General features: G+C 28.7%; 1 protein-coding gene across 3 annotated transcripts in view; it reads right to left on the reverse strand.

Annotated features, from left to right (window-relative positions):
- LOC107439068 (serine/threonine-protein kinase/endoribonuclease IRE1) overlaps positions 1-17,701 on the reverse strand; it is a 55,177-nt gene extending 37,476 nt beyond the window's left edge. For all 3 annotated transcript variants that reach the window (XM_087152545.1, XM_087152546.1, XM_087152547.1), the window contains exons 1-6: positions 17,400-17,701; positions 12,214-12,325; positions 8,422-8,458; positions 6,958-7,094; positions 4,011-4,139; positions 94-136 (exon numbers count right to left, since the gene is read on the reverse strand). In XM_087152545.1, coding sequence (XP_087008671.1) covers positions 94-136; positions 4,011-4,139; positions 6,958-7,094; positions 8,422-8,458; positions 12,214-12,325; positions 17,400-17,483 — 542 coding nt within the window. In that variant the 5' untranslated portion in view covers positions 17,484-17,701. The remainder of the gene's footprint in view (positions 1-93; positions 137-4,010; positions 4,140-6,957; positions 7,095-8,421; positions 8,459-12,213; positions 12,326-17,399) is intronic.
- Positions 17,702-20,501: the final 2,800 nt, after the last annotated feature.

The raw sequence follows: 20,501 nt of genomic DNA on the forward strand, positions 1-20,501 counted from the left end.
GAAAAATTGAAAATTGTTGCAATAAATTTGATATGAAATTCAAAAAATTTTATTGAAAGGTTGTAAGAAAGAGCAAAAAATCATCCCACTTACAACTGAGCGCCATAGTCAACATCATAAGTAGACAATTCATAAGCTAAAACAGAAAAAATAATCATATTTTTAAATAATTATGATATTGATCGATAAAATGCATTCTACCTAACAAAATTCTTTTAGTTCAGTAATTCGTCCATTTTTGAGTTTCGGAATAATTTAGAGAGAATTTTAAATTTTAAAATCATTTAATTTTTTAAATTTTATTTATAAAATACTTTATGAAAGATCTGTAGAACTAACAAGTATAGAAAAAAACTATGTAACACAAATAACTATAAATTTTAGTTGGCTGCAATATTTTTTATTAGGGATGGACAACAAAGGAACTTAAATAAAAAATAAAACTTTTTTACTTTATTTTTATTTTTAAATAGTAGAAGATAAAAAATTATCTTTACATTGTTGCAACAAATTCTTAAAATCATGTTGGTAAAAAAAATTTCCTAATGGTAAAAAAAAAGAATCAAATTTTTAACGTCAAAAACCTGTTGAAAACTGTCAAAAACCAAGGCCCAGTTAATTTTTAATAATAATAAGGACAGTTCATTGGATAGTTAATCATACATATTACTTTCATTATATACTACTGTAATTATGATTTATATTATTTATAATGCATCAAAAATGTAGCTGAAATTATTGAAATTATGGTAATTGATTTTTCTAATAACAAAACACTCTTAATACTTTAAGATCAATATTATTTGCTATGTTATAACTATTCAGTTAATATTACAGGTTACAGGTAATAACTATGAGTTGTTTATTATTATCAATCTAAATATTGATTTTAATACTTTTACACCACAATTTAGGCAGATTTTTTAGGCTAACTAAAGTAAAGTGGTCATCAATAATTGTCTGAACTCTTAAACAAAAATTTTTAATTCTCAATATCTGTTGTTATTACTTATATGCAGGGAAGAGCAGAATATGTATTATTGTGCAAACAAGGCAAAAAAATTCCTACAAAATTTTGTATTGTTAAAAGATGTGTCGCTTTGCAAAATGTTTTTTAATTAAATAACATTATATGTTAATTTTTGTATTTATTAGTCATAATTTCTTAAATTATTACTACTCCAATATATTTCGATTTTTATTATTTTAAACACATAGGCTCCTTTATTCAAGAATTGTGTGAAATAGAATTGTTGTTTTTAACTATATCTTAACTTTACATTCTAAAAATATTTTGAAAAAGATATTAAGTTATTATGCAAAACAAAGCAAAATTGAGAGGGAATTTCAATCAAAATAATAATAATAATACGTTTGTTCAGAGAATTTTCTATATCCTGCTTAGATATACATCAATATTTCCAAAAAATCATAACTCATATATATTCCCTGGTAAATAAATTAATATACAGTAGAGCATCGTTTATACGACGCCGAAGGGACCACCGAAAAACGTCGTATAAACGATAACGTCGTATAATCGATTTTTACTTCTAAAACTGAAACTAACTCTGTTTTCAGTTAATTTTAATGTTTAACGTGTTGATTTACATAAATTTCTAAATTAGACAAAGCAAAACAAACAAATAACCAAAGAAGAAAAATTGCAGTGAGCAATTTGAATGTATGATACCTTTAATTATATTTTCTTGCTTCTAGTCTCTACAATGCTTTGAATAGCGAGTTGAACTTACTGCTTTCTATGATGCAATTTTAGATTTCTAATCGCGGCCAAATCTAATGGCTGAAGCGCACTTGTGCAATTTGCAGGAAAAAAGAGAGCTTTCACATTTTCCAAAATAATTAGTATCGATGGGTGCGCTGGACATTGGTCAATGAATAGCAAAATTTTTCGTTTTTGCCTCTTCATAACATTGTCTAGTTTTTTCAGTCATCTAGTAAAAATTACCGTCGTCATCCAAGCATTCTTGTTAGCACCCTTTTCTGTATAATTCATGTTGGCAAATTGCGCCCTTTTTTAAAATACACAAGAAAAAATAAAAAATTAAATGTGAACAAAATCTAAAAACCGACGTATAACTGATTCTGTGCGTCGTATAAACGATATATTTTTACATTAAAATGAATAGGAATGATTTGGGACCATACTAAAACGTCGTATAAATGTAAACGTCGTATAAGTGATCGTCGTATAAACGATGCTCCACTGTAATTTACAAAAAATATAAATGTTTGCTTAAATTAGCTAATTTTTCAATCAATTAATAATGGGGTTTAATTAAGTTTCTTTCAATATTTAGCACAATAATAAATAGACCTAAAAATAACCACTTGCCATGTGGCAAGTGGACAAAAAAAAAGTGGCAGCTTAAATTCAATGAACCACCTATTAATTTTTTTTTAAAAAAAAAATTTATGATAAAAGTACATAAATGGAGACAGAAACTCTAGATAACAGAATTTTTATTAAAAGGTCCAATATCTCCCTTCGAAATTTTGATCCTTCTGAATCCATCAATATGTGGTGGAAAAATTCGTGTGGAAAGAGATTCCCTTGACATATTTTATTTAAAGGTATTCTGTCACCCCAAATATTTTTAAAATTAGAATGCTTTACTAAATTTTTTTTACATATTTCTATTATTCTTATTGTAGAATTAACTTTTTTATACATCTTAGATTATTTCTAGATTGAATTTCTTAAAAAATAATAATACACTTTAATCTCAGTGTAAAAGTTTGAAAAGTTGCTGTTAAATGGAAAGGACCTATGGCTACTGGTCACCAGGGTTGGCTTTTTGCCGGCAGAAACTGGTTATAACCGGTAAAAACCTGCAAAAACTGGCAGAAACTAAAAAAAACTTCTATATTAGTTCTAATAATTGCTTAATGACATTTAGTTTAAGTAAACTGAAAAATTTAACTCCATGTAACTGTAACAAACTTTTTAATTCATTGTTTGTAAATATATATTATTTTGCTTTTATTAAATATTGCTTTTATTTATTAAATATAAATTATTAGGATCAATCTGCCACTGAGCACATTTTGAGGCCCAGTTATTAGAATAAATTTCCTATTTACATGTTGTTTTATTATGTTTTAACAGTTTTAGTAGGTTTACATTTAGTAGAACAGGGTAGGTTTTAGTAGGTCCATGCAGCTCAGCCTGAATCTAAAATTCCTTCTGAACTCATTAAATTAAACTAGTTCTTTCCTATCTCAAGGATGAATATTCTTATCTATACACACATATCCTACATGTTTATTTCTTTAGGAATGGATTATTCAAACGACTTCAATTTCTTTAAGTGGACTTCAAGAAATGATCCATAAAAATATTCAAGAAAAATTGGACCAAGAAGAACAATTGGAGTTTAAGAAATCAGTTAAAGTTTACAGAAATTTAGAAGCTTTTTTCGCTTTTGAGAAATCAAAAGAAATTTATTCAATTAAAGAGGGTTTTTTTCTATTATCTACATTGTGAATAAAATAAGAGTTCAGATTTTCTGATAGTTTACGATAGAGAAAAAGCCAGACAGAAGTAAACTAAAATTATAGAAAAACTTTTCCCTAATTATCAGGATATGAAAAGATAACTTAATAACATAATAAAGACAGAAAAAAATTTTTCATAAAACGTAAAGAAAAAAACTGAATTGTGTTTTGATACTACAATCTAGTACATAAAAATGAAAGATATTTCTGATTTTGAAAAGTGATTTTTTAAAAATATTTCTATATAATTATTTTTAGACTTACCAAGAAATAATTCACAAAAACATCAATCAAATGACAAATGAAATAAATATGAATGGCTTTGTTGGTAGAAATAAATGTTCACATAATGATAAAGTTCTGAGTAATCTAATTTGTAAGAAAATTATGATTGTTTTAGACTTTCACTCTAAGTGAAGTAAGTTATTTCTCAATTAATAAATAATGTATACATTAAGCATGAAAAAATATGCAAAAATAAAGAATCATACTTGTTCTTCCAATAAAAAATGTATCTTTATGAAGAGCAGGACACTTTTTTTCTGTATTTCCAAAATTGAAATCTTTCAATTTTTCTCCAGTTATAGGATTAATAGCAATCCATGAATCAATCTTTTTACCTAAAATTAGATTTTATGTAACAACTTTAAATAATTTTGAAATAATTTAAGTAACGAATAAGTTTAGACATGTCACATCAGCTTTGGGAGATAGAAAACCTGAATCTCGTGCAGCAATATATATTTTAAGAAATCTGTTTCCATGAAGATAACTAAAACAACATTGATTATGTAATAAAATAAAATTATCAGTCAAAAGAATTATCAAATAAATATACACTACCGGTCAAAAGTTTAGACTCACTCCTGAATTTTTAAAAATAGACAAATAACAATTAAAAATGACTTCTTTTAAACTGAAAATTACATTAAATGAACTTTATTTTGAGAAATGTAGGTACGTTTATATGGTATGAACTATAACTTTATGCGTAACTTATGAGTTTCGCCCAATCTTGGATTCTTCGAAATATCCTCCTTTAGTCTTAATCACAGCAGCACATATTTTTGGCATTCTTTCTACTAGTTTTTGTAATGTTCTAGCTGATATCTGGTTCCAGCAACTGAGTAAAGATTCCTAAAGTTTGTTTTGATTGGTACATCTCATTTTTGTAACATTTCTATCGAGTTTATCATACAATAGCTCAATAGGATTAATATCAGAGGTTTGAGAGAGCCAATCCATATATTTCAGTACTTTTTTCTTTTCTTTTGATGCAATGTAGTTTCTACACAATTTCGATGAATGTTTTGGATTGTTATCTTGCTGAAAAACAAATCCTTGACCAACGATTCTCTGTCCACATGGAAAAGCGTAACGCTGCAATATTCTGTGATAATATTTTTTATCCATAATACACTCTATTCTTACAAGATCTCCAACTTTATCACCGGAAAAACATCCCTAAATCATGACTGAATCTCCACCATGCCTCACAGTTGGTAGTAAACATTGACTTGTCATACGTTCACCAACTAAACGACGAACATACTGCCCTCATTTGCTTCCAAACAATTCAAATTTTGATTCGTCCGTAAACAAACTACTACAGTTCTTGACTACAGTTCTAAAGACCAGGTAACATGTTTTTTAGCTATTGCTGTCGTTTTACTTTATTTTGTCTTTTCAAAAGAGGTTTTCTAGCAGCTACACAACCCTTTAAACAATAGTCACGAAGTCGACATTGTACAGTAGATACTGTCACAATTTTCTGCCAAGTAGCATTCAATTCCTCACGGATTTCTGGTGCTGTTCGAGTCCGCTGCCGCTTACTTTGAATGCGGATAAACTTATCCTCACGTTTGGACGTTATTCTAGGTCTTCCTGATCACTGGCGGCTCTTATTTTGGCCAGTTTCTTTCTTCCTTTGCAAAGTTCTGACAACAGTGGTCTGAGAAACATTAGTTTTAGAGGCAATTTGTCTACTTAAATAGCCTTCTGCATGAAGTGCAATAATAACTGCACGTGTTTCCACACTTATTTCTCGTTTTTGACCCATATTTCTTCAATAAATAGCAGGAAAAAATTTTTTTTGTTTTTAATATATACCAGTTATTCCGGCTAATTAAGGCTATTATATCAATATTTAAAATTTGCCATGAACATAACTTATAATTAATTAGCACCAAAAAAGAAGATGAAAAGTAAATTGTTTATAAACTAAGAATTAATAAAAAAAATTAAATAAATTACACTTGTTTTAGAATAGGTACTTGCATGCACTTTCGTCCATTTCATTATCAACTACGGAATAGATGCAAAATGAAAAAATAATGAACAGTTTTAAAAGAAAAATGAGTTTTGAGATGTTTGTTTGTGATTATGTTTGATAAATTGTATGTTTAAGTCAGAAACATTTAACTATTTTTGAAAATTTTGAAATAAATAAAAGTGAGTCTAAACTTTTGACCGGTAGTGTATATTAAACTAAAAAATATTTTTTTATAAAATGTTCAGTAGTTTCATTAAATCAATCTAATAGTTGTTTTAAAATATTTAGTACTAATTGATTTCTCAATTGGAACAGCTTCTTACTAAGAGCCAATTAGATGATTTAACATTGTTTAAAATTAAAATTAGGCTGATTATTTAATAATCAGAACCTACTACTTTTAATTAAAGTACTTCACTAATTTTAAAAACTTTTAAACAATTTACTTTTTAAATTTTACTAAAATCATATAAAAAACAGAGATCAATTCAAATTTAATTTTTGAAATAATTAATGTCAAACATGCAAGATTTAATTTTATCTAACAGAGCTCTTCCTAGCAATTAAAAAAAGGGACAGGGAGCTTCCTCACAGAAAAGGACATTTTGAGTTTCAAAAGGGCACTCACGTACTACAGTCAAAATTTATCAAAATATGTAATGTTACATAATAACTGAATTTGATACTTAATTTTTAAATTACTTTATTATACTATTTTATGCGCGTATTTCACAAAGTAATTCTCACTTATTATCAAAATAACAGAAAAATTAGAAGCTTTTGAAAAATAATTAAAGGTTGGTTCATGTAGAGATAACTACATGCAAAAATAGTTTTTAATAATTATTTATTATAATTTTATTTCATGCCAGTCTAATTACACAATTTCTTACATTTTTTTATAGAATGTAATTTTGAATCGCAAAATAAGACATTTGAGCAAAATCAATCAAATAGTTCTTAAGAAATTAAATTTTAAATGAAAGACTTTATTTAAAAAATTCGATCGAGAAAATATGCTTTCATCTGATTTTGTAACTTGTCATATCATCAGCACTAATTATTTAGCATATTTGAAGTCTATTAAGATTGAATTTTTACATGAAAATATAATCATTATATCAAAAGTTATTCATGGTGTTCCATTTATTTCTTTGCATCATTACCTGCATAAAGTAGAGCACCAGCTCGCACTGGAGCTTTAGAAATCAATTGTGAAATGCTAAACTGCATCTTCTTAAAATCCTGCATAGCTTGATTATAAATGTATAAAGATCCATCCCTCGGATCAGGCAACACTTTTCTAAAACAGCCAAATAAATTAAATTAAAAAAAACTAGTTGATGTCATTTAATATATTCAATTTATAATCTAGTTCAAGCATTCACATAAATAATACATATCTACCTACAAGAACGGATTTTCAGTAGTATTTTGATTTTATATTTAAAATATTAATGAAATTTTTAATTCCTTTTTAATTATTAAACTTATAAATTTAATTTAAAATGATTTTAACTATTACTGAAAGTAGATAAATTAATCTTTTTTTGTAAATTCAATTTATTTAAACAGTACTGCGACTAAGCCTTGACAAAGTAGCAAAATCATTTTTACCTACAATTGTATTTTAATTGCCTTCTTATTACCACCCAGCAAATTAATCTTTGGAAAAAGTTTCAATTTAAGTTTTATTGCAGAACTTACATTTTATTTTAAAAAAATGGACATTTATCTTTTATTTTGAATCACGCATTTGAGTTATTTCCATTTAATGCAACACTCAATTCACAATGATTTAATGAAAAATTGAAGTGATCTTGAGGGTTGTTTGCAGTAATAAGAAATTTTTTTTTATCACTATGTCTGTAATAATATTACAACATGCACACAATCACTTTTGAACATGTTCAAGTTAAGAGTCTGTATTGTAAATTCACATTATTTTACGAATTCCATTTTCGGAAATTACTCTAATAGTGTCAATGAGGCTTTTGAATACTGGTGTATTTTATACAATAAAATTGGGTCTGATTTGTGTCAATTTTATCAGAAATTTATGTGATTTGTCAAATTGTTCTCTAAGCAATCAATCTTACACCTTTCCCTTTTCAAAAAAAACTTTTTTAATACAATATATAATAACATATAATTATTGTATAGTGTTTTTTTTTTTTTTTTGTCATACTCCTAGCTTAAAATAATTTAACTCTTTTTTTTCTTCATCACAATTTGAAACATTTTGTTATGATTTTTGGAGGTATCTGGACTTATACTATAATAACACTGTTTTTGCATTGTAAAGTAGGTTTGCCTTTTAAAGTAATAAGTAGCTTTTCAAAGGCACTCAACAGATAAAGATAAATTATATGGCTGTGAATACTTTCTCATTGATCTCTTATGATAAAAGATTCAAAAATAAGTTACAAGATAAAAAAAAATTCCAGGAGTGCTTAACTTTTTACAACCAAAAAAAGTAATAATATATATATATATATATATATATATATATATATATATATATATATATATATATATATATATATATATATATATATATATATAAAGAAATAAAGCCTTTTTATTTAAAAATAAAAAATATTACAAACATAAAAATTTAAATAACATACCTTTCAAAATTGCTGGTTCCAAGTTTTAAAACTGGATCTAAAATTAAAAAAAAAAAAAAAAACATCACAACCAATTTACACCACACAGCATTTTAAATTATGAAAAAAAATCCCATTATCTGCCACACTTTTAGTTTTGATAAAACAATTATATAATAATAATAATGACAAATTATTTTTTTAATTGTCAACCACTACATTTTAAGATAAGACATTTAAAGACGCCCAAAATATGAAACCCACTAAACATACCGTTGCTGCATTTCTGGACTTATCAAAGGCCTCTGACAGAGTCTGGCTAAACAAACTTATTGTTAAGCTTTATGAGACCTTCAACATTGGGGCAGAGCCCTCTCTTGGATCTCGGATTTTCTGCGGAACAGATTCATCAAAGTAAAATATGACAACACCCTCTCCAACAATTTTAAACTATTCCAAGGAGTCCCTCAGGGCTCAGTTTTGAGTCCCACACTTTTCTCACTGTTTCTGGGGGGGGGGGCTGGAGGAGAGGCTGAATGGAGCCAGCAAGATTGATATATTTGCAAATGATATCGTTCTATGGGATTCAGACTCGGACATTAAAAAGCTAGAATCAAATCTCAACCTAGCACTTGCAAGAGTCCAGGATTTTGCTGCAGAACATAAACTAACATTCAATGTTTCCAAATCAGTGACAAGCTTTTTCACCACCAATAAACATATTTATAATTATCATCCCCAGATATCTCTGAGAGGTATTCCTCTCACTTATGAAAAGCATCCTAGATATCTGGATTTTGTACTAGACCCAGAATTTGCTTGCAACAAACATATTGAGGCCCTGGTGGTCAAGAGTAGAAAGCGACTGAACATCCTTAAGAACATATCTGGCCGTGACTGGGGTGCAGACACGACCACGCTAAGGACAACATACATCGCTCTTGTGAGACCTATATTAGAGTATGGTCAACAAATTTATTTGAGTGTGTCAGTCTCCAATCTTCGAAGACTTGATCGAGTTCAACAGAGTGCGGGACGCATAATTACAGGTTTGCAACATTCTTCCCCTGGTGAAATTGTGCTATTTGAGGCAAACCTTCTGCCATTAAATATGAGAAGAGAGAATAGTCTGAATATTTTAGTAAACTACTCAGTTATGGGGCCCAGCACAGAACAGCTGACTACCTCCTACATTGAACCAATAATCAGCGACTGAGAAGAGATAGCCCTTTTTCACATGCAATTTCCCTAAATACAGTCTACCAGGATGTCAAACAACATTCCCTTAAGTGTTGCGTTGACCCCTCAGGTGGGTTTCCAAGAGTACACTTTTGTCCGGATTTGACATTAAGCACAAATAAAACTTCAGACGTTTCTGAATTGCTACAACAACTGGCTCTCGAACCCGGATTCTTGTTCTGTTTTCCATTCGGAGCTTTTTGCTATTGAGGCAAGACTGCACGCAATTGAAGAGGATTCACTGCTAGACCCTATCTGGATCGTAACAGATAGTAGCTCTATCCAATATTTGAGTGCATGGCCCAGAGTGGGCGATAGGGCTGGAATAGCAATTGTACAACTTCTCAGTAAACTTTCCGTGAAGCAAGATATTTATTTGCAGTGGATTGTGTCCCACGTAGGTCTATACGGGAGTAAGATTGCTGACTCGCTGGAAAAACTTGGCACAAATGAGCCTCTGTCTGAAAGTTTGGCACTCACATCCTCGGAAATTCACTCCAGTAGAAAGAAAGATGTCCAGCTAGTCTGGAATACCCCCCCAAGTACATTTCTGGTACTCTGGGGATAAGTCGGGTTGTGCTTTGACCTTCAGAGGTAATAGAGGCGATCAGACCGCGTTCACTAGATTAATCAGTGGTCACATAAAGTGCATGAGGTATGAACAGCAGCAAAAGGTCTATCCCATCTGCAACAAATGTTTCTCCAGTGCAGCCAGCCCGGCCCACCTCCTTAGCTGTGTGGATTTTGAAAAGGAGGATTTTCTGCGCGACCCGGTCTTGTTTTTTGATTTCCTGATGATGAATGGACTCATGGACCTGGTCTAGCTCCGCTAGATTAGTGGGGATGAGAAATAACAACACATTTTAAGATTTTATAAAATTCTAAAAATTAGAACTGAGATATGTTCTGCTAGAAAGAAAACCATTCTTAATTTTTCAGCAGATAGAGCAATAGTCTGCAACTTATATTCCATGGGTCACCTGGTAATTTAATTGATGTTTTATTAAATGTTCTAACAGTATAATATTTTTATTTCCTGTATTCTGTATCTATTGATTTTTATTCCTGTATTCTCTCACTCTTGTTTTCCATCATCACATAACAATTAAATAAAATTAATTTGCTCTTTTTAAAATCCTGTGCCTGTTTGGCCACGACTGCCACCATCATAAGCCATGCAGGATGTTGTTAAAAGCCTGATGAAAACGGGAGCAGGATTAATAAAATGCTCCCTTCAAATATATAAATAAAAAATGAAAGAAAAACAACAACAAAAGAGCCCACTGCTACTATGTTGAAGAATGGAATTTCCGTTTGTCTTTGAAAAGGAATCGTCAAAGAGAGAGAGAGAGAGTTCACCAATGCTCGAGGTCAACTAAGTGTTCACCAATGCTCGAGGTCAATCTAGATGCATTATGTTAAAAGAAACATCAACAATTAGTGAAGAGCCTCTTGCTGACAGTGTATATGAATGTTTCAACCTCATTCAAAAGTGGTGGAGATCCAACTAGTGGTGTGGTCGACTTAATTTTATTATCGAAGGTTTTACAAAATGTGCTTCTAAAAGCTTCCATCAACAAAAGAAAAGTTTTGTGAAAGAATAAAAAAATCCACAGTGAAAGTTATCTCAAGTAAATTCTGTTCGCGTCCGTGGGTGATTCACCTAATATTTGAAACGATATCATATATATGTAAACCAGGGTTGGCAAGTTTTTCACACATGACGGTTTTTAACATCATGTCAGAAAACCCTCTGTAAAAAACCCATAGTTTTGGTAAAACTGTATTTTTATTTGAGTTTAACTGCTTATAATTTAAAATTAATTCATTTTTGGGAAATAAAATTAGAAAAAAAGTTTTTAAAAGATATTTAAGAACAGATTCTTGCATTTTCCCAACATGATTATATCAAAACATACTATTTGAAGTAAAATATTAGGATACTAAACAAAATTTTCAACATTTCCAAGCATAATTTTGTTTGGCATATTACATTACTGAAGAATGTCAAGTCATTCTTGACTTAGAGTTTGTAAGTAGTTACAAGTTTTGAAAGTTTTGTTTAGCTTATTTCTAATATTTAAGAAATGCCAAATTTTAAATTCTTTTTAGTTCTTGAACTTATTAATAGTTCCAAGCTTTTTTGTTTGTTTGTTAATTTCTAACAATTAAGAAGTGCAAAATTTTGAATCCTTTGCAAATCAAGCTAGAATGATAAAAGTAAGTATCACTATTTTCAATAAGTATATTACAATATTTCTGCATGAATGTATATCCTTCTATAAGAATACATGTATATACATAGTTGCAAAATCAATAGCAATCATTTACAACACTCATTTATAAAGGCAATTATGTGAAAATAATATATTGTCCGCTATATGACATAAATTAAAGAAAACAGTAGGTTTTTGACGGTTTTTACCGGTAAGAACACGGTTTTTACCACTGTCATGTCAAAACCCAGTTTTTGACGGCAAAAACCCAACTCTGATGTAAACATAACTTATAGTTTCATTATAATACATTTATAGACTATTTTATTGAGAGAGAAAAAACTCTAGTACAACATACCATCCTGTATTGTCCATTTTACAGCTCCAGTTTTCATATTTATTCCAAATAATGTTCCATTAAGTGTAGAAATTAACATTGTAGGATCAGGAACTGCTAAGATGCTAGTAGGCTTAAAAAATAAATACAAACCATAAACATAAAAACATTTAAAATTATTTTCTTTTAAAATATATATATAGGGGAATGTGGCATTGCTTTTATGATATTTTGTTACTTTTATATATATGTGGTATTGCTTTTATGATGTTTTGTTTAACAGATAATTCCAGAAGAAAACCAGTAATTAAATATTTGAATATCGGATAATTAAATATCTGAAAATAATTGCCCCGATAGGGGCCACCGATGGTTCATTCGAATCTGATGCACGAGCTTTCCTCGACCTTTTACATTCGAATGTTTCAAAAAGATTGGAAAATATGGAAATTATCACGAATTTGGGAATTTTGGATCTTCGAAAAGTCCCAGAAGGAACTGATTTATCTCTGTACGGAAATACGAAGATAATGGAACTAGCAGAGTATTTGAAATGGAAGAAGACGTTTTAATGAAAGAATGGAAAAATTTCAAGGATTTTTATGTTGTCAAAAGTAACATTCCACATGATGCTCTGTCAATACAAAAGCTTTCATCCATGATGTTCAAACAAAAGATGATTGGTGGCGATATGTTTCCATCTATTGGACAGTTAATGAACAGAGCATGTGTGATTCCAACTTCAAATGCAGAAGTTGAAAGAATATTTTCTCAAATTAAACTTGTGCTCACAGATAACAGAGATTGATTGAAAGTTGAACAAGTTCTCAAGTTGATGATTTTGAAATTAAGTGTTAAATGTGATTTCACAAAGGCTGCTGAAGAGTGGAAAAATTTGAAAAAGAGACTCAAATGAATTTTTGAATGTCTTGGCTTCTGTAAAAGAAAGAGAACTTTTGAATGATATTAACAAAAGTCTATGTTTTCCAGTTGATGAAATTTCTGATTTGAATTACAGAAAGTATATGGTTGTGGCTGATAGTTATTTAAAGGACTGGGATGAAAAAACTTCTTTTGTCGGGGATACTATGATACCTGCAGGAAAAATGGAAAGAAGTTGACAGTTATTGAACAAAGCATGTGTGATACCAACTTCAAAAGCAGAAGTTGAAAGAATATTTTCTCAAATTAAACTTGTGCTCACAGATAACAGAGATTGATTGAAAGTTGAACAAGTTCTCAAGTTGATGATTTTGAAATTAAGTGTTAAATGTGACTTCACAAAGGCTGCTGAAGAGTGGAATAATTTGAAAAAGAGAGGCAAATGAATTTTTGAATGTCTTGGCTTCTGTCAAAGAAAGAGAACTTTTGAATGATATTAACAAAAGTCTATGTTTTCCAGTTGATGAAATTTCTGATTTGAATAACAGAAAGTATATGGTTGTGGCTGATAGTTATTTAAAAGACTGGGAAGAAAAAACTTCTTTTGTCGGGGATACTAAAATTCCTGAAGGAAAAATGGAAAGAAGTTGACAGTTATTGAACAAAGCATGTGTGATACCAACTTCAAAAGCAGAAGTTGAAAGAATATTTTCTCAAATTAAACTCGTGCTCACAGGTAACAGAAATTGATTGAAAGTTGAACAAGTTCTCAAGTTGATGATTTTGAAATTAAGTGTTAAATGTGACTTCACAAAGGCTGCTGAAGATTGGAATAATTTGAAAAAGAGACTCAAATGAATTTTTGAATGCCATGGCTTCCGTAAAGTCCCAGGTAGAAAATGAGTGTGGAAATACAGAGATAATAGAATTAGCAGAGTATTTCGAAATGGAAGACATTTTACTGAAGGAATGGGAAGATTTCGAGGATTTTTATGTTGCCAAAAGTGACATTCCACAAATTGTTCTGTCCGTACAAAAGCTTACATCCATGATGTTCAGACAAAAGGTGACTGTTGTTGGTGATATGTTTCCCTCTATTGGACAGTTGGTTGTGGCTGACAGCCAACTGATGGCTTTATCTGAAAGACTGGGAAGAAAAAACTACTTTTGTCGGGGATATTATGATACCTGAAGGAAAAGCTGAGTTGAAAGAAGTTTACAATTATTGAACAAAGCATGTGTGATACCAACTTCAAATGCAGAAGTTGAAAGAATATGTTCTCAAATTAAACTTGTGCTCACAGATAACAGAGATTGATTGAAAGTTGAACAAGTTCTCAAGTTGATGATTTTGAAATAAAGTGTTAAATGTGACTTCACAAAGGCTGCTGAAGAGTGGAATATTTCGAAAAGGGGACACTTTCTCTAAAAAGAGATTTTGTTCTTTATCAAACTCTCAAAGAAACCTTAAATTATATTTGAAATAAAAAATAAAAAATAAAAAACAGAACTACTGCAATTTTACAGCTGCCTCATCAAAATTTAGTTTTTTTTTTTAAATCTAAGATACTGTCTGAAATTGAAGGATTTCCAAACTTCAAGTATTAGAGGAACAATGTGAAGAATAATCAATGATGAAAGTCAAACCGATATCTTTGGTACTTCCATAGAATGCAACAGGCAGGAGGATTCGACTCAAGTTTTCCAGTTACTTGAAAAATAATTTAGATTAATTATCTTCACCTGAAATTCCTTGTGCAACTTAATGCTCCCAACTTCTTATGTCAGTGGAACAAATAGAAAAAAGTTCTTTGCCTAGCACAGCAGGGATTCAAATCCTGGATAATGAAGACTCTATTTCTAATAAGAAGTGCAATTCAATTGAAGCTGAAAAATTTTTAAGAAAAAAAGTACTAAACACAAAACTAATTTTGATCAGAAATGACAAAAAACATGGTTGACATAGCATCAAAGACTTGAGAGATATTTTGCATTGTAATTTATGCATTATGCACACACAAAAAAGCTCTTGATTCATCATGGGTGCATAAATATAAGTTTACACAAAATAAAAGCCCATGAGAAATCTGCCACACAATAGTTCAAGGAACAAATTTTTTAACTTCAAATAATTTATAAAGTTAAAATCCGGAGTCAAAAACATTCAAAGCAGTAAGGGCAGGAATGAAAACATTACATTTCCTTGTGGAAAACAATCTGCCATACACTACATTATTTGAGCCTTTGATTAAATTTTGTATCGAGGATTTAGAGTGCTCAAATTTGAAGCCTCTTAGAAAATCAAAAGAAACAAGTTACACTAGTTATGTCTCTACAAATGAATTTTTGAATGCCATGGCGTCCGTAAAAGAAAGAGAACTTTTAAATGATATTAAGTTCATGTTTTTCAGTTTTGGCTGATGAAACCTGATTTGAATAACAAAGCACACGACTGTAGCTGTTAGTTAATCATTTTTAATTAGATAATAATGTGGATCAAAACTTAGTAAATTAATCTATCATTTAAAAACACAAAGAAGGTTAAGGTATCTGCCCTTTTTATAAAATACAATGACTTTTTTTAAACTTGCTGCCCTTTTTTTCCAAGTATAGTGCCCTTTTCTATTTCTAGCACCCTGCCTTTTTTTGAGTCTAGAATGAACCCTGTGTCGCGTCACGAATTTCCGCAAAATTGTCCTCAGTTTTTTCTAAAATTCACAAATTTCTCAATATGTTTTGATTTGAGCGAAAATTGCTTGAAATTTGAATTTTTTTTTTTTCATTTTTAATTTATTATTTTTATTTAACAGAATTTTTTACTTTACTGAAGCCTTAAATTGAACATGTAAAATTGATTAGATATGTATGGGAGTGAATCAAAATAACAAGAAAATAGTTCAGAGATAAGGGATAATCAAAATCTTGTCATGTAAGGTGGTTTTTCTACACTTAGGGAGGGTAATATACTGATAGGATTACCTTCCTGAAGTCAGTAAGAGTACAAAAGAAATTGGAATCACAAAAGAAGGAAAATGTTATAAATCAAATCTCTGACAGAAAAATTTTAACACTGGCTATTGCACTGGGCGATGAAATTTCTACTGCCTTTCTACATATCCAGGCAATTTTTCCAGGGTGGCTTCTTTTGATTTCTTAAATAGGGATCAGTTTCTTAGATGAGAGGGAGATAAGGCTTTTGTAACTAGTAGTTTGAATGTAGAATGTTTGAGTTTTCACAGCAATTACTTCTTCCAAAGCAACGGTCAAGGAATTGCACGTTGATGAAGGAAAATTGATTGAGTTTTGGAAATCAAAGATAGAACGCTATCCAAAATTGGCAATTCGATGTTTGTCGGTGCCTACAAACAGCGTAGAAGCATAAAAATTGTTTTCTAAGTATAAAAATTTATTAAATGATGAAAGACAAAGCTAAAATGAGAATAATCTGACAATGTACAATACTTTGTACCAAAATTCTGTTCATTTAAATAAAAATATTAATATTGCTTGAAATTAAAAGAAATACTTTTGTTGTGTATTTTTTAAGCTTTTTATTTATTATTTGCGCAATTTCCGTCTTTAGCATCATTTATATAGTAAATTTTTTATATGTTTAGAATCTGGGTAATTTTCAACATTTCCCGCGAATTTTGGGTCTTTTTTCCCGCGATAAACTTGCAGCCCTAGTGATGACGCTTGCAGCTTAAATAAAATGAACAGTGAAAGTGACAACATAATATTTTACGATAAGTAAAAAGTACACCTAGAAAAAAGTACTGAAACAAGATTACATATATGGGAGATTTTTCTTACATCAAATTTGCTGTTAAAAGATCTGTTGTTGCCCTTGTTGGTTGCGTTAAAAGAGTTGATGGAAATGGGTAAGAGTTATCAGTTTTGAGAGGAGTGAATCAACATGCAACATTTATTTAACCCGGAAAAGAAGACAAATTATACATAGATTCAAATGACATTTCGTTAAATCTTAAGCAGAGCAAAGCTTTGAACGTTCTTTAGGTTTGATATTTGATTCTGAACAATTGGATATGCATACAAGAAGTTGAATTGTTACAGAAAATAATTCTAACAGTTTCATTTTTATATTTCTGGAAAGGTAATAGAATAACGTAAACAAGCTATACTTAAATATTTCTTCACAAAAGAATCTTCTTCATTAAGTAAATAAATACAGTTTTGCAATCTATCAAAGCTTTAATACAATTTTGCATCAAAAATATCAAAATAACAATTATTTTTTATGAGCATATGTGCTCAGAATTGCAGGTAAAAATGCAAAATTATATAAAAGGCTTATATATACTTACCTCGTCATGCTTTTGGCAATAACATATTAAGACATAGGAAAATAATAAAAATTTGACAGTGAAACTGAAATAAGAAGAAAACATTTTTATAAATAATCAGATACAATTTTCGTCATCACATTGTGTCTAAAAAGTTGTGGTGGTTGTTTGGTTCATTTGTTGGTTGAGATATATTTCAATGATTTTAAGATAAAGTATCGACTTAGCTTGTAGCTTACTGAATTCTGAATGTGCTGCAAGCTTGTAGCTTACTTTCTCGAAAAATCGCATTTTGATTCGCTCCCCGAATTCCGATTAAATTTGACAATTTTATCATTTTATTTCATTTTATTTTACTCTTTCAATAGCCTAATTATCTTTTTAAAAATTAGTTTATATTGAACAAATGGAACTAAAATATAAAAGCTTGTAGTTAGTTTTTATTTTAGTTATTTTAGCGACTCAAACTTAATTTTATTTAAAAAACTAAACAAAAAAAATTTGTGTAAAAAAAAATATGTTTTCTTCCATTTTTATTTATTTATTTATTCTTATTCGACTTATTAAATTTAATTTATATGTGTGAAGTAAAATAAGATGAGATGAAATAAAAATAAGAATAAATCTAATTTACACAAAGTAGAAAAACACCTACAGATAATTTTAAATCCCTATTAATTTTTATAAGTTATACTGTTAGTTTCTTACGGTTAATGATAACCAATGTTATGCTTAATGATTTGATTCTCGATTTAATGAGTGTGACTTACATTAGTTTTCTCGTTTACGACACATAAATAGTTCCAAAAGTTACTAGATAACAATGTAGTTAGGTTTTTTAGGTAACGTCAAAATTAGACAGATGTCTGAGAAGTAAATTTGGTTGAAAATTCATTTCCGAATAAGTATCTAAAAAGGAGAAGTTTCTGCATTAATAATCTGTTTACTGATAATCTGCATTAAAAAAATCTGTTTACTGAGCATTAAAAAAAAAATTTCTTAACAAAACTATTTAATAATATTTATTTTAAAATATTTTCACACGCACTTTGAAAGAAAAGTAAATAAATACTTTATTATATCTTAATAATATTTTTTTAAAAAAAATTTCTTTTCAATGGAATGGATTATCAGTAAATTTAAGAAAAAGGAGACGGTATATTTTCTCGCAGAAATTTTAAAAATAATTTTTAAATTTTTTATTTATTATTAAATTTGTTCAAAGAACGTATTTTTCATAATATATTTAAAAAATATTTTTTTCTGGAAACTGTTTTCAAATTGTTTAAAATAAATGAATTTAATAAACAGCTTTCAAAACTACTTGCTAAACAGAACTATAAAACTATATTGCTTAAAAAAAGAGGAAATATATTCTTTCGCTGCTGTTATTTTCTTTCTTACACACTAATTTTTTTATTTGCAATGAAACAAAAGATTTTATTCATTTAGCTTTTAATAACGTGTTTGCATACAAATATTCTTTTTTTAAAAAGCAATAAGAATAACTATTTGAAAAAAAATATTCTTATTAAAAGATCCGAGTAAAAATTAAAAACAAAATATTTACTTGTGTTTTATAATATTTTTAAAAGATTAAATTCTACCTTTTTGATTTTTACAACATCATCTATTTCACTGATTACTTAAAAAAAAAATTAAATGAGAATAATAAATTGTAATGTAATAAAACTATTTTCGGAGAAGCTTTTTAAAGTAAAAAAACGCTTGCTTAATAAGCTTTTTTTTCTTCTTTTTAATTTCAATAAAGTCAATTATAATAAGTCAATTTCCTATAATATTCAGATTTATATAAAGTCAATTTCAATAAAGTCTTTTTAATTTCATTAAAGAGAATTTCAAGTTTTATCTTCTTCTATATTTGTTGGGATTTAGAAAATTAGATTCAGTGTCATTAAAAATACAAAAATATTAACTCTTTTGTAAAAAATACTTTTTTTAAAAATTACCGTTACATTCATGTAAACATTTTTTATTATAAAATGAATTCACAGATGGAAATATTTCAATTTATTTGATTTAATTGTATAAGTTCTTAAATTAAGATTTAACAAAAGTAGGATTTAAATTCTTCAAAAAAAATAGTATTATAATTCTTACAATAAAATGTCTATGTGAATGAATGAAAATTTTTAACACAACTATAGAATTTTCAATGTAACAAAAAAATAAAAATTATCGAATTTCAGAATTTTTTTCCCTTTAGACGGTTTAGTGTGCATAGTATATATTTAGTGAATAATTTATTAGTATATATAGGTTATATCCAGCATAATAAATAAATTTCATTCATGAAGAATAGTCTATCGCAAATCTAGGTTAATAACATTGAATCAAATATAAACTTAAGTTTTCTTATCGTATCACGATTAATTAATACCTCAATCAAAAGAGTTTTTCACTATTTCAAGATCGAGTGCAATTGGTCCTTTTTCGGTTATGTTAATGTAGAACATACACTACTCAAATTTGAGGATTATTTTGTAACTACTTTTTGCTGTAGCTTAAAAATATTCAATTAAATGGAACAAAATTTTTAATTAATTACCAGATAATAACTTTAAAATTGAAGAAAAAATCCGTTAAAAATTGAGCAAGGCATGAGCGTATTTTTTCATGTACTATTTAAGTATTTTTTGATATGCGCGGAAAAAACTAAAAAGAAAACTTTTTTTTCAGAATTTTGTATTTGGCAGCTGGTAAAAGAAAGACCGATTTGAATGTCTTCGAGAAATTATATTGCAAATTTAGGAAGAAAAAAAAAAATATTCTGCTCAGGTGAGAAAAAACTACTTTAAAAACGTATGTATTCCTCAATTTTAAACGATTTCTTTTTCTTCAAATTTGAAAATGCTTTTTTTTATGCTTGTTGTTGATTAAAAAATGCTCCTAAAACTTTTATTTTATTGAATATTTTTGAAGTTTTAGAGGAAAAAAACGTAGGACAAGAATTTTTTTTTTTATAAAAGTGTCCATTATATTCATAAATATGTAAGCTACGCCTTCGAAATTTTATGCAATTCTTACAAATAATAACTGAAGTATAAGTTGATTCTTACATTTTCTGGCGTAAGATGTTATAATATTTGTTTTCATTCGTAA

Source organism: Parasteatoda tepidariorum, chromosome 9 (assembly GCF_982258835.1).
Source record: "Parasteatoda tepidariorum strain Cologne lab strain chromosome 9, Ptep-v5.0, whole genome shotgun sequence".
NCBI classification, from domain to species: Eukaryota; Metazoa; Arthropoda; class Arachnida; order Araneae; family Theridiidae; genus Parasteatoda; species Parasteatoda tepidariorum.